The sequence below is a fragment of the Phacochoerus africanus genome, chromosome 1 (assembly GCF_016906955.1).
Source record: "Phacochoerus africanus isolate WHEZ1 chromosome 1, ROS_Pafr_v1, whole genome shotgun sequence".
Taxonomy (NCBI): domain Eukaryota; kingdom Metazoa; phylum Chordata; class Mammalia; order Artiodactyla; family Suidae; genus Phacochoerus; species Phacochoerus africanus.
The window spans coordinates 28,765,564-28,778,966 of NC_062544.1; the positions used below are offsets into that span (position 1 = coordinate 28,765,564).

General features: G+C 40.4%; 1 protein-coding gene across 3 annotated transcripts in view; it reads left to right on the plus strand.

The window, feature by feature from the left end:
* The window catches only part of CREBRF (CREB3 regulatory factor), a 66,500-nt gene that overhangs the window by 17,563 nt on the left and 35,534 nt on the right, over positions 1-13,403 (plus strand). For 2 of the 3 annotated variants that reach the window (XM_047789876.1, XM_047790056.1), the window contains exons 2-3: positions 11,051-11,254; positions 13,187-13,312. In XM_047789876.1, the coding sequence (XP_047645832.1) occupies positions 11,246-11,254; positions 13,187-13,312 (135 nt within the window). In that variant the 5' untranslated portion in view covers positions 11,051-11,245. Of the gene's footprint in view, positions 1-11,050; positions 11,255-11,412; positions 11,471-13,186; positions 13,313-13,403 lie in introns of all 3 variants that reach the window. The other variant, XM_047789965.1, reaches the window with a different exon arrangement.

Consider the following 13,403-nt stretch of genomic DNA (forward strand, 5'->3'; position numbering starts at 1 on the left):
AATCTCTCATTTAACTCTTCTCTTTTGAGTTTATTTTTGGATATGGTGTTAGAGAATGTTATAATTTCATTCTTTTCCATATAGCTGTCCAGTTTCCCCATCACCACTTTTTTTTTTTCCTAGTTTTATTTTATTTTTTGGCTCTTTTTTTAGGGCCACATCCATGGCATGTGGAGGTTCCCAGGCTAGGGGTTGAATTGGAGCTATAGCTGCCGGCCTATACCACAGCCACAGCAACACGGGATCCTTCACCCACTGATTGAGGCCAGGGATCGAACCCACAACCTCATGGTTCCTAGTTGGATTCGTTTCTGCTGTGCCACGATGGGAACTCCTAGTACTGCTTATTGAAGAGACGGTCTTTTCTCCATTGTATATTCTTGCCTCCTTTGTCATAGATTAATTGACTGTAGGTACATGGCTTAATTTCTGGTCTTTCTGTCCTGTTCCATTGATAACATCTTTTGTTATGCCAGTGCCATTACTGTTTTGATTACTGTAGTTTGAAGTATAGTTTGAAGTAAGGGAGTTTGATTCCTCCAGCTCTGTTCTTTCTCCAGTTTGTTTTGGTTATTTGAGGTCTTTTGTGTTTCCATACAAATTTAAACATTTTTTTTGTTCTAGTTCTGTGAAAAATGCTTTTGGTCATTGATAGGGATTGCATTGAATCTGTAGATTGCCTTTGGCAGTATGGTCACTTTAACAATATCAAGTCTTCCAGTCCAGAAACACAGTGTATCTTTCCATCATTTGTGTTGTCTTCAAATTCTTTCATCAGCATCTTAGCAGTTTTCAGAATACAAGTCTTTTGCCTCTTTAGGTAGCTTTATCCCTAAGTATTTTACTCTTTTTTTTGTCTTTTTGTCTTTTTAGGGCCACACCCATGGCATATGGAGGTTCCCAGGATAGGGGTCTAATCAGAGCTGTAGCTGCCGGCCTACACCACAGCCACAGCAATGCCAGATCCAAGATGCGTGTCTGCAACCTATACCACAGCTCATGGCAATGGTGGATCCTTGACTTGCTGAGCAAGGCCAGAGATTGAACCCGAAACCTCATGGTTCCTAGTTGGATTCGTTTCCGCTGCGCCATGATGGGAACTCCAGTATTTTATTCTTTTTGATGCAATGGTAAATGAAATTGTTTCCTTATTTTTTCTTTCGATGTTTTGTGGTTAGTGTTTTGAAATGCAACAGATTTCTGTATATTTTTTTTTTTGCATCTAGCACCATTAATGAATTCATTGATGAGCTCTAATAGTTTTCTGGTGGTGTCTTTAGGATTTTCTATGTGTAGCGTCATGTCATCTGCAAACTGCCCCCAGTTTTACTTCTTTTTTTCCAATTTGGATTCCTTTTATTTCTTTCTCTTCTCTGATTGCTGTGGCTAGGCCTTTCAAAACTATGTTGAATAAAAGTGATGAGAGTGGGCATCTTTGTCTTGTTTCTGATTTCAGGAAAATTTTTCACTTTCAACTTTTCACCATTGAAAATTTGTCATATGTGGCCTTTATTATGTTGAGGTGGGTTCCTTCTTTGGCCACTTTCTGAAGAGTTTTTTTTTTTTATCATAAATGGATGTTGAATTTTATGAAAAGCTTTTTCTGTGTCTATTGAGATGATATGGTTTTTACTCTTCAGTTTGTTAATGTGGTGTATTATGTTGGTTGATTTGTGGATATTGAAAAATCCTTGCATTCCTGGGATTTATCCCAGGATGTATGATCCATGGTGTATGATTTTTGCATCTGTGTTCATCAGTGATATCAGCCTGTAATTTTCTTTTTTTGTGATCTCTTGGTCTGGTTTGGGGGTGGGGTTGATGGTGGCCTCACAGCATGAGTTCAAAAGTATTGCTTCCTCTGCAATTTTTTGGAATAGTTTTGGAAGGATAGGTGTTAATTCTTCTCTTAGTGTTTGTTGGAATTCACCTTTGAAGCCATCTGGTCCTGGACTTTTGCTTGTCAGAATTTTTAAAATTATGAATTCAGTTTTAGTAGTGGTAATTGGTCTGTTTATATTTTCTATTTCTTCCTGGTTCAGTCTTGGGAGATTGTACCTTTCTAAGAATTTGTCCATTTCTTCTGGGTTGTCCATTTTATTGGGGTATATTCGCTTATAGTGGTCTCACGATTTTTTGTATTTCTGTGGTGTTGATTGTAACTTTTCCTTTCTCAGTTCTGATTTTATTGATTTGGGCCCTCTCCCTTTTTTTTTTTTCTTTCTTTCTTTCTTTTTTTTTTTTTTTTTTTGTCCTTTTAGCTATTTCTTGGGCCGCTCCCGTGGCATATGGAGGTTCCCAGGCTAGGGGTCGAATCAGAGCTGTAGCCACCGGCCCTCGCCAGAGCAACAGCAATGCGGGATCCGAGCCGCGTCTGCAACCTACACCACAGCTCACAGCAACACCGGATTGTCAACCCACTGAGCAAGGGCAGGGACCGAACCCGCAACCTCATGGTTCCTAATCGGATTCCTTAACCACTGCGCCATGATGGGAACTCCTCCCTTTTTTTCTTGATGAGTCAGTCTGACTAAAGATTTGTTAATTTTATTTATCTTTTTCTTCCTTGTTTTTTTTTTCTTTTTTTTCCATCAATTTCATTAATCTTTTTAGAGAACCAGGGTTTAGTTTTATTGATCTTTCCTATTGTATTTTTTTTTTGTCTTTTGTCTTTGTTGTTGTTGTTGTTGTTGCTATTTCTTGGGCCGCTCCCGCGGCATATGGAGGTTCCCAGGCTAGGGGTCGAATTGGAGCTGTAGCCACTGGCCTATGCCAGAGCCACAGCAACGCGGGATGTGAGCCGAGTCTGCAACCTACACCACAGCTCACGGCAACGCCGGATCCTTAACCCACTGAGCAAGGGCAGGGACCGAACCCACAACCTCATGGTTCCTAGTCAGATTTGTTAACCACTGCACCACGACGGGAACGCCCCTATTGTATTTTTAGTCTCTAGTTCATTTATTTCTGCTCTGATCTTTATGGTTTCTTTCCATCTATTAACTTTGGGTTTTATTTGTTCTTTTTCTAGTTATTATAGGTGTAAGGATACATCATTTATTTGAGTTTTTTTTCCTTTTTATTCATGTAGGCTTGTATTGCTATACACTTCCCTCTTAGAACTGCTTTTACTGCATCCCATAGGTTTTGGATTGTCATGTTTTCATTTTCGTTTGTCTCTAAGTATTTTTTCATTTTCTCTGATTTTTTCAGTGATCCATTGGTTGTTATGTAGTATATAGTTTAGACTCCACATGTTTGTGGTTTTTTTGCAGTTTTTTTCTTGTAGTTGACTTCTAATCTCATGTCGATGTGGTCAGAAAAAAATGCTTGATATGATTTCAGTTTTCTTAAATTTACTGAGGTTTGCTTAATGGTTCAGCATATGATCTGTCCTGGAGAATGTTCCATGTGCACTTGAAAAGAATATGTATTCTGCTTTTGGATGGAATGCTCTATAAATGTCAGTTAAGTTCATCTGGTCCAATGTGTCATTTAAGGCCTGTATTCCCTTATTGATTTTCTGTCTGGATGATATGTTCATTGATGTAAGTGGTATGTTAAGGTCCCTCACTATTGTTGTGTTACTGTCAATTTTTCCTTTTATGTCTGTTAACATTTGCCTTACATGTTGAGGTGCTCCTGTGTTAGGTGCATATATATTTATAATTGTTATATCTTCTTTTTGGATTAATCATTTGATCATTATGTAGTATCTGTCTTTGTCTCTTATACCAGTCTTTATTTTAAAGTATATTTTGTCTAACAGAAGTATTGCAGCTCTGGCTTTCTTTTGATTTCTATTTGTGCAGAATATCTTTTTTTCCATTACCCAGACTTTCAATCTGTATACGTCCCTAGATCTGAAATGAGTCTCTCCTAGGCAGCAAATATACAGATCTTGTTTTTGTATCCATTCAACCAGCCTGTGTCTTTTGGAGCATTTATTCTGTTTACATTTAAGGTAATTATTGATATGTATATTCCTATTGCCATTTTGTTAATTGTTTTGGATTTGTTTTTGTAGATCTTTTTCCTGTTTCATTTGTCTCTTCTTTTGTGATGTGATGACTGTCTTTAGTGTTGTGTTTGGATTCATTTTTCTTTTTTTGTGTGTTTATCTGTTACAGATTTTTGTTTTGTGGCTACCATGAAGTTTTTGTGTAGGGATCTATGTTTATACATGCTGGTTTCAAGTTGCTGGTCTTTTTTAAAAATTTTTTATTGTAGTTTATTTACAGTATTCTGTCAATTTCTGCTATACAGCAAAGTGACCCAGTTATACATATATATACACATTATTTTTCTCACATTATTTTCTATCATGTTCTGTCACAAGTAATTGGATATAATTCCCTATGATATACTGCAGGACCTCATTACTTATCCATTCTAAATGTAATAGTTTGCATCTACTAACCCCAAACTCCCAGTCCATCCCACTCCCTCCCCCTTCCCTTTGGCAACCACAAGTCTGTTCTCCATGTCTGTGAGTCTGTTTCTGTTCTGTAGGTAAGTTCATCTGTGCCATATTTTAGATTCTACATATTAGTGATATCATGTGGTATTTGTCTTTCTCTTTCTGACTTCACTTAGTATGAGAATCTCTAATCACATCCATGTTGCTACAAATGGTGCTGTTTTGTTTTTTCTAATGGCTGAGTAGTGTTCCATTGTGTATATATAGCACATCTTATTACATTCCTCTGTCAGTGGACATTTAGGTTGTTTCCTTGTCTTGGCTATTGTGAATAGTGCTGCAGTGAACATAGGGGTGCATGTATTTTTTGAATGAATGTTTTCTCTGGATATATGCCCAAGAGTGGGATTGCTGGATCATATGGTAGTTCTGTATTTAGTTTTCTGAGGAACCTCCGTACTATTTTCCATAGCAGTTGTACCATCACGTTACTTCAAGTTAATTTAAAATGTATTTTAATACCCTGCATTTGTGTACTCCCCTCAGGATTACAGTTACAGATTTTATATTTTACATATGATTGTTCTGTGTATCCCTTACCTACTTACTGTGGATACAAATGATTTCACTACTTTTTTTCTTTCTTTCTTTTTTTTTTTTTGCTTTTTAGGGCTGTACCTGTGGCATATGGAGGTTCCCAGGCTAGGGGTCAAATTGGAGCTATAGCTGCCAGCCTACACCACAGCCATAGCAACACAGGATTCTTAACCCACTGAGCAAGGCCAGGGATGGAACCTGCCTCCTCATGGATGCTAGTCAGATTCATTTCCACTGTGCCACAACAGGAACTCCGATTTCACTACTTTTGCCTTTTAACCATCCTACTAGATTTGTGTATGGATGATTTCCTACATTTATTGTATATTTGTCTTTGCTAGTAATCTTTTCCATTTTGTGATTTTCTTGTTTCTAGTTATGACTTTTTCTTTTCCACTTAGAGAAGTTCCTTTAGCATTTGTCGTAAAGCTGGCAACAAATTTGTTGAAGTTTCTTTTAACAAACAAAAGTTAAATTCTTTTTTAACTTTGTCTGTAAAGCTTTTGATTTCTCCATTAAATATGAATGAGAGCCTTGTAGGATACAGTAATCTTGGTTGTAGGTTTTATTTCTCTTTAATCAGGAGTTCCCGTCGTGGCGCAGTGGTTAACGAATCCGACTAGGAACCATGAGGTTGCGGGTTCGGTCCCTGCCCTTGCTCAGTGGGTTGGCGATCCGGCGTTGCCGTGAGCTGTGGTGTAGGTTGCAGATGTGGCTCGGATCCCACGTTGCTGTGGCTCTGATGTAGGCCGGTGGCTACAGCTCCAATTCGACCCCTAGCCTGGGAACCTCCATATGCCGTGGGAACGGCCCAAAGAAATAGCAAAAAGACAAAAAAAAAAATTTCTCTTTAATCACTTTAAATATATCATGCCACTCCCTATAGAGTTTCTGTTGAAAAAAATCAGCTGATAGCCTTATGGGGGTTCCTGTATATATTATTTGTTGCTTCTACCTTGTTGCCTTTTTTTTTCAAGTGACCACACCCATGGTATATGGAAGTTCCCAGGCCAGGGATTGAATCTGAGCCATAGCTCTGGCAACATTGGATCCTTTAACCCACTGCACCAGACTGGGGATCGAACCCACCACCACAGCCATGCAAGTCGCCGCAGTTGGATTCTTAACTAACTGCACCACAGCAAGAATTCCTCCCTTGTTGCTTTTATTTTATTTTTTGTCTTTGTCCTTTTGGGGCCACACCCATGGCGCATGGAGGTTCCCAGGCTAGGGTTCTAATCGGAGCTGTTGCTGCCGGCCTACACCACAGCCACAGCAATGACAGACCTGAGCCTCATCTTCGACCTACACCACAGCTCATGGCAATGGTGGATCCTTGACCTGCTGAGCAAGGCCAGAGATTGGAACCCACAACCTCATGGTTCCTAGTCGGATTTGTTCCCACTGTGCCACAACAGGAACTCCCCCTTGTTGCTTTTAATATTCTCTCTTTATCTTTAATTTTTGTCACTTTGAGTACAATATGTCATGGTGTATTCCTCTGCAGGTTAATCCTGTCTGAGATTCTCTGCAGTTCCTGGACTTGGGTGACTGTTTCCTTACCCAGGTTTAAGGAAGTTTTCAGGTATTATCTCTTCAAATATTTTCTCAGGCCATTTCTTTCTTCCCCTTCTAGGACCCCTATAATGCAAAACATAGCATGCTTGATGTTTTCCCAGAGGTCTCTTACACTGTTCTCATTTATTTTCCTTCTTTTTTCTGTGGGTGGCAGTGATTTTCACTACTCTGTCTTCCAGCTCATTGATCTGTTCTTCCTTATGTAGTCTCTATTGATTCCTTCCAGTGTATTTTTCATTTCAGTTACTCTATTCTTTAATTTTGTTTAGTTCTTTATATTTTCTAATTCTCTGTTAAAAATTTCTAATTTCTCGCTCTTTGCATCCATTTTCCTCCTGGAGTCTTTAGTTATCTTTAATGATCACTACTCAACTCTTTCTTGGGTAGATTGCCTACCTACATGTTCCTTAGTTCTTCCAGGGTTTTATCTTGTTTCTTTGAAACATGTTCCTCTGTCGCCTCATTTGTCTAAATTGCCATTTGTATTTTTACAAATGTGGTAGGTTGGTTACATTTCTAGACCTTGGAGAAGTGGCCCTCTGTAGGAGACATCCTACCTGTCCTAGCATTGCCTTCCCATCTCACCACCCAAGGGCCAGGGGCCAATTGGTCCCAGGATAGTGTCTGGTCTGCGTTTGCAGACTCATTCTGCAGGCTGTGGGACTGTAGTTTTCCTACTTTTGGTGTGTGCCTTCTGACTGGGGGGTGGTGGTGGTGGAGGAGCTGGTCTAGGTGTTTGTGTAGGTTTTTTGGCAGGAGGGCCAGGTGCCTGCCTCTGGTGGGTGGAGTGGGGTCTTGGACCTCTGATGGTCAGGGAGTGTCTTGGGCCATGTTTAGAGGCAGGCTCAGGGAGTCTTTAGGCAGCCTGTCTGCTGATGAGTGGGGCTGCTTCCCCATCCAGTTTGTTGACTACTGGCCAGATATATCCCAGCACTGGAGCCTGAGACTGTTGGGTGGCTCCAGGTCTTAGTGCCAAAATGTCAGCATCTAGGAGAGCTCATGCAGATGACTGCTTCTGAATATATCTGCCACAAGTATCTGTTCCCAGGGTGGGCCACAGCCACCACTCCCTGCACATCCCTCCCCCCCCACCTCCCCAGGAGAACCCTCCAAGACCAGCAGGTAGGTCTGGCCCAGGGTCCTATGAAATTAGCACTTTTGCTTTTGGTTTTGGTGTGCATGAGATTTTGTGTGCCCCTTTTAAGAGTGAAATCTGTTTCTTGCAGTCAAGCCTTCAAAGCCAAATGCTCTGGGGGCCTCTCTTCCCAGTACTGGATCTCCAGGCTCGGGGGAGCCTGACGTGGGGCTCAGAACTCTCACTCCTATGGGAGAACCTCTGTAATATAATTATTTTCCAGTTTTTGGGTCACCCACCCAGGGAGAATGGGATTTGATTAATTTGGGAGTCTGTTCCTCCTACCAGTCTCATTGTGGGTCCATCTTTATGTCTTTAGCTATAGAGGATCTTTTCTGGGAGGTTTCAGTCTTTTTCAACAATGGTTGTTCTGTAGATTTTTGTGATTTTGGTGTGCTCATGAGAGAGGTGAGCTTAGGGCCCTTCTACTCCACCGTCTTGGCCACCCTCTTGTTTTGTTTTAATTATGGAATCAAAACTGGAATATAAGTCTCTTGTTTCCCAAACAAGTGCTCTTTTGGCTAACTGTGTTGACAAGTTTGTTTTGATGCTAAGTGTTTAAGTAACATTTAAAATAAATATTTGTATTTGTGTGGAAGTCTTACAGCTTAGAAAATTTGATAACCAGGAGAGAGTAGTAGTATTTTCTTTCTAGAGATGAGAAAAATGAGGCTTAGAATGATTGCCCTACCCAGTCTTGTGTAGTTTGCAAGTGAGATCTGTGATTAGAACTTTGCCTTTTTTCCTCCAGTGTTTCCCTGATAAACCAAGCTGTTGGTACATGGTATCTGTAGCAAATGCCAGTAAATTTAAGTTGAAGAGAACTCAATCTCTTCTTGAGTCTTCACCTCTGTTGCCAGAGAGGGTAAGTTTCAGGTATGAGAAAGTATCAAGCTCTTCTCCCAGATCTAGGTTATAGACCAAGATTATACTGGTCCACTTTGTTGGAATCTGTCACTGGAATAATATGCTTTTTGGAGGGTCTAAGTAACAGTCTGGAAAGGTCAGCTGACCTTATTTCTCAGAGGAATCAAGAAGAGTTAGGAATGAGACTACACATCAGCAGTAGGTACAAGGCATGAAGCCACATAAAGAGGAATTGGGCCAGAACTGGCCTTTGGCACTAGCAGGCATCAGTCCATTTAAACTGTAGCACTGGGAGTTCGGTTGTGGCTCAGCAGATTAAGAACCCGACATAGTGTCTGTGAAGATGTGGGTTCAATCCCTGAAGATGTGGGTTCAATCCCTGGCCTTGCTCGGTGGGTTAAGGGTTTGATGTTACCACAGACTACTGTGAAGGTCGAAGATGTGGCTCAGATCTGCTGTGGCTGTGATGTCAGCCAGCATCTGTGGCTCCAGTTTAACCCCTAGCCTGGGAACTTTCACATGCTGCAGGCGTGGCCCTAAAAAGACAAAATAAATTTTTTTAAAAATTAAAAACAAAACAAAACAGAAGTTCCCATTGTGGTGCAGGGGAGACAAATCTGACAGGTGAACATGAGGTTTTGGGTTCAATCCCTGGCCTCTCTCAGAGGATCAGGGACCTGGCGTTGCTGTGAGCTGTGGTGTGGGTCGAAGATGAGGCTCAGATCCTGAGTTGCTGTGGCTGTGGCGTAGGCGAGCAACTGTAGCTCCGATTGGACCCCTAGCCTGGGAACCTCTATATGCCAAAAGTGTGGCCCTAAAAAACAAAAAAAAAAAAAAACAAAAAAGGAGAGAGAGAGAGGCAGCTCTTTCTCTCTGGATTGAGATGCATAGTTAAAATTCTGTTTCTAGGCCCAGGCTGGGCACTTGAGGGTGTTTTTCCTAGGCTAGACCAGTGCGCTTGGAATGAGAGGCACCAGAAGGAAGCGCCTAGCAAAGATCTACGAAAAGCTCCTGCAGTGATAGTCAATTTATTAATCTAATTGAGTAGAACAATTATTGAGTCCCTGTTGACTACCTCTTATTTGTTCAGCAAGAGGTCTCTGAAATCAGTCCAGAGAATGTGTTAACTGCAGAGGGCAGCACAGCTTAAATTGACTCTTTTATCTCAGCCTAAGAAATGAAACTGCTTGTAGACCAAATGAGAGGAAGGAGTTCATTGTAAAGTAGAGGTTGTCAAATTTTAGGGAGGATCAGAATCACCCCCAAGGGCTTGGTAAAACATGTTACTGGGCCCTACTCCCAGAGTTTCTGCTCTAGTAAGTCTAGGCTGGAGCGCAAGAAAATTTTACTTCTAACGAATTTCCGGGTTAATAACTGATGAGGATTGGACCAGGCTTTGAGGGTCACACATCTAGGAGGAGATGATGAAGGGTGTATAGTTGTTCAGTTTTTGATTAAAACTTTCATAGAGGAGGGTGGAATTTCCATTGTGGCTCAGGGGGTTAAGAACCCGACTAGTATCCATGAGGATGCAGGTTTGATCCCTGGCCTCGCTCAGTGGGTTAAGGATCCAGCGTTGCCTTGAGCTGTGGCATAGGTCACAGATGAGGCTAATTGGCTGTGGCTTTGGCCAGTGGCTACAGCTCTGATTCCACCCCTAGCCTGGGAACTTATATATACTGCACTTGGCCCTAAGGCCCTAAAAAAAAAAAAAAAAAAAGAGAAAGAAAAAAAAAGGAAACCTTCATAGAGGAGGGCAAAGGGAAAACTGTACCCTGTCAGTTTCTATCACAGTCAAGACCCTGTGCCAGGTGGTTTGCAATCATTTAATTTAACCCTTGAAACCACTCTGCACTCTGCAAAGTAGTCCTTATCCCTCTTTCCCTCTCAACATACAAATGTTAAAAACTTATTGAAATAATTCTTACCTCAAGGACAGTTTTCAAACTCAAAGAATAGTGTTGCATATACCTTTACAAACATGATTTTATTTAATGTAGAGGATATGTTAAATTCTGTTGTTTATAATTATGTATTCATACTCTTCTTAGAGATTTATAAGGAGTATAAAATGTAGATTCACTTAGCAGTAATGATTATACAATAGATGGAATTTTTGAGACACTGTTTTCTCATATAAAACACAAACCAAATGGAAACTTTATTTTAACATTAAGTATAATACGTCTTTAGATCCCAAGAAGGTTGGGCCTATGTTAATTTTGCCAGTTTTTTTTTAAATTTTGCCAATTGTTTATTAACCAATCCTATTGCAGAAACGAAAGGGAGGGATGGTGAATTGCAGAATAATTGGTATTAAAAACCAGCCAAATTCTTGATATTACAACTATAGTACTTATTCCTTTAAGTGTTATTTGCTTAATGTCATTTTTGAAAGGTCAGCTTGTTTTTAGTGGTGCTCAGTGAAGTTGCTTTGTGTTGTCGTTTGACAGAGTCACACAGAATTATTAAAACAAACACACAAACCCACAGTGATCCAAGCAGTTGAATTGAAGGCATTCTGGGAAACCTGCTGTTGATTGTGAAAATCATCTTTAACCTTAAATTTAAAAGTAAAGCTGGAAAAGAATTTACAAACAAGAAAAAAAAGAAGTTTGGGATCGGACTCACAGGATCTGGGCTTGGAAATGCCTCAGGTAAATCTTACAGAGTAGGTGTAAAGATTTATGTTCTCCCATTGCAGAAAGCCAGTAGTATTGGTTCTGTAAGTTCTCTGAATCTTAATATACTCTTTCAAAGATGTTTTGCTTTTGATCTCAACTGGTTTGGAATACATGTTCTTCCTTTGCTGCAGCTTTGAAATTTAATGCACTTGACAGAGGGAACAATGTGAAGGAACACTTGGTTGGAAGGTAGGCGGAGCTGCTGGCTTTAGGGGGGCTAAACTAACTCCCCTGAAAATCTGCCACAGAAAGCCCACTTCCATCCCCTGTGTCTTCTTCCTCTTTCCCAGTTGTTCCTTTCCGTTTATGCCCATTGAATTCAAGTAGGAAGAGATGGTGAGGGATGTCAACCTCTCTCTCTTTCACACACACACACCCATTCACACATATATACCTCTAACTCCTCAATACGTATTTGAGAACAGCTGGATCTATGTCGGTTACGGTAACTACTTTGAATTGACCGGTTCAGGTTTGCTGAAACAGTAAATGAAGTCCTGTTAGTCCCCACTCTGCATATCCAAACGTCTTCCCTTCCCCATGCATTGGTTAGCTCTTATCCACCACTTTTTGTGCTGGGGAGAAACCCAGAGATCATGAGAGGACAGGGACCCTAAGGTGGCTTTGTGTGGGGCCAAGCGGAACTATGCCTTGAGCACAGGACATCAGCAGCTTGCTGAGATGGTTCAGTGACTCAGAGCCAGGCAGCAGCAAAGGAGGAGGATTAGCTGGCTGATAGTGGCCTACCTCCACCCTAACCACTGGGCCAAGTGGACTACAAATACCCATTTCGAGTTCTTTCCCATTCACACTTTCCCTTGCTATTTACTAAATACTTGACTTTAGGTCTATACAACACTTATTTTGAGCTTGCAGCCTGGGAAGGTTGTGGAAAATTAGAGAAAGAAAAGAAAGGCATGGGAGGTACCCATAAAGAAAAGCATGATGAAAAGCGTGTGTGAAAAGATCAGTCTGTGGTAGGTAGATGGTCAATGAATAGAGCGATACACGTAAGTAGACTAATAGCATTTTAAAAGTTTTGATAGGAGGTTATAAAAGAAGAACAGAAAGACAAAGAGGGAGTTTTTAATTCTTTCCTGTCTTCTGCCATTATCCAAGTTAAAGATCAAAGTGAGGACTTGTTTGGGCCACTTTAGGGGGTCTTAGCCCAAACTTCATTCCAGAGTGGTTTGTTATAGATACTGAAATGGAAAAGGGGGATGAAGAGAAAAAGAGCAGTGACTCTGGGTGCCAAGTCTCCCCCCTGCCTTTCTTATTAGTCATAGAAAGTGAACCCTTTTCAGGGATCAGGATTAAAGCTACTGAGTTCATGCCCTAGTTATTGGCCTCATGCAGAAGACTTTTTGATATCTGGCTGACTCTACCTCTGTCATGTTCCGGGAGGCATTTCTTGGACTAGAGATGCCCAAATTGTCTTCCGTTTGTTTGGGGACTTTGAACTCCTTTAGGAGTATAGAGTGAGACTGTCTTGCTACCTCTGCAGACCCCAGGAAATGGCAGGGGATTCTCTACTTTATGGAGTTAGAACAGAGAGTGTCGTTAGAAGTGGATTTGAAGAAATGTAATATAGCCAAAAAATAAAAGTACTCATAAGGTACTATTTGCTGACTCTGGTGGCTAAATAAGCTTTAGTTTTTGGAACTTAGGTATTCTTAACAATTGCCACTCTATTTCTTTTCCTATTTTTAATGCATATTAATTATTTTCCTAATATAAGTCCACAGTTTAATGTTAGTTAAATATTTTAAATGTACCAAAATGCAGGGAAAAATACAAAATTGTTCTGAAAATAATCATTTAGTAGATATATGGGGGTGGGGCTTATGTGTGGTAAATTGATCTCGAAGCAGTGTTAACTTTCCAAAATTAAAATCACTCTTGTAGCCTAGTGTAAGCGGAATGGATCCGCCTTTTGGGGATGCCTTTCGAAGCCACACCTTTTCAGAACAGACTCTGATGAGCACAGATCTCTTAGCAAACAGTTCAGATCCAGATTTCATGTATGAACTGGTAAGTAACATTTTCTTAGATTCTGCTTTAATTGATTTAGGGTAAAAATGTTGTGGTATAATTTTTTAATTTATAAATGCCTAAAAAGAAA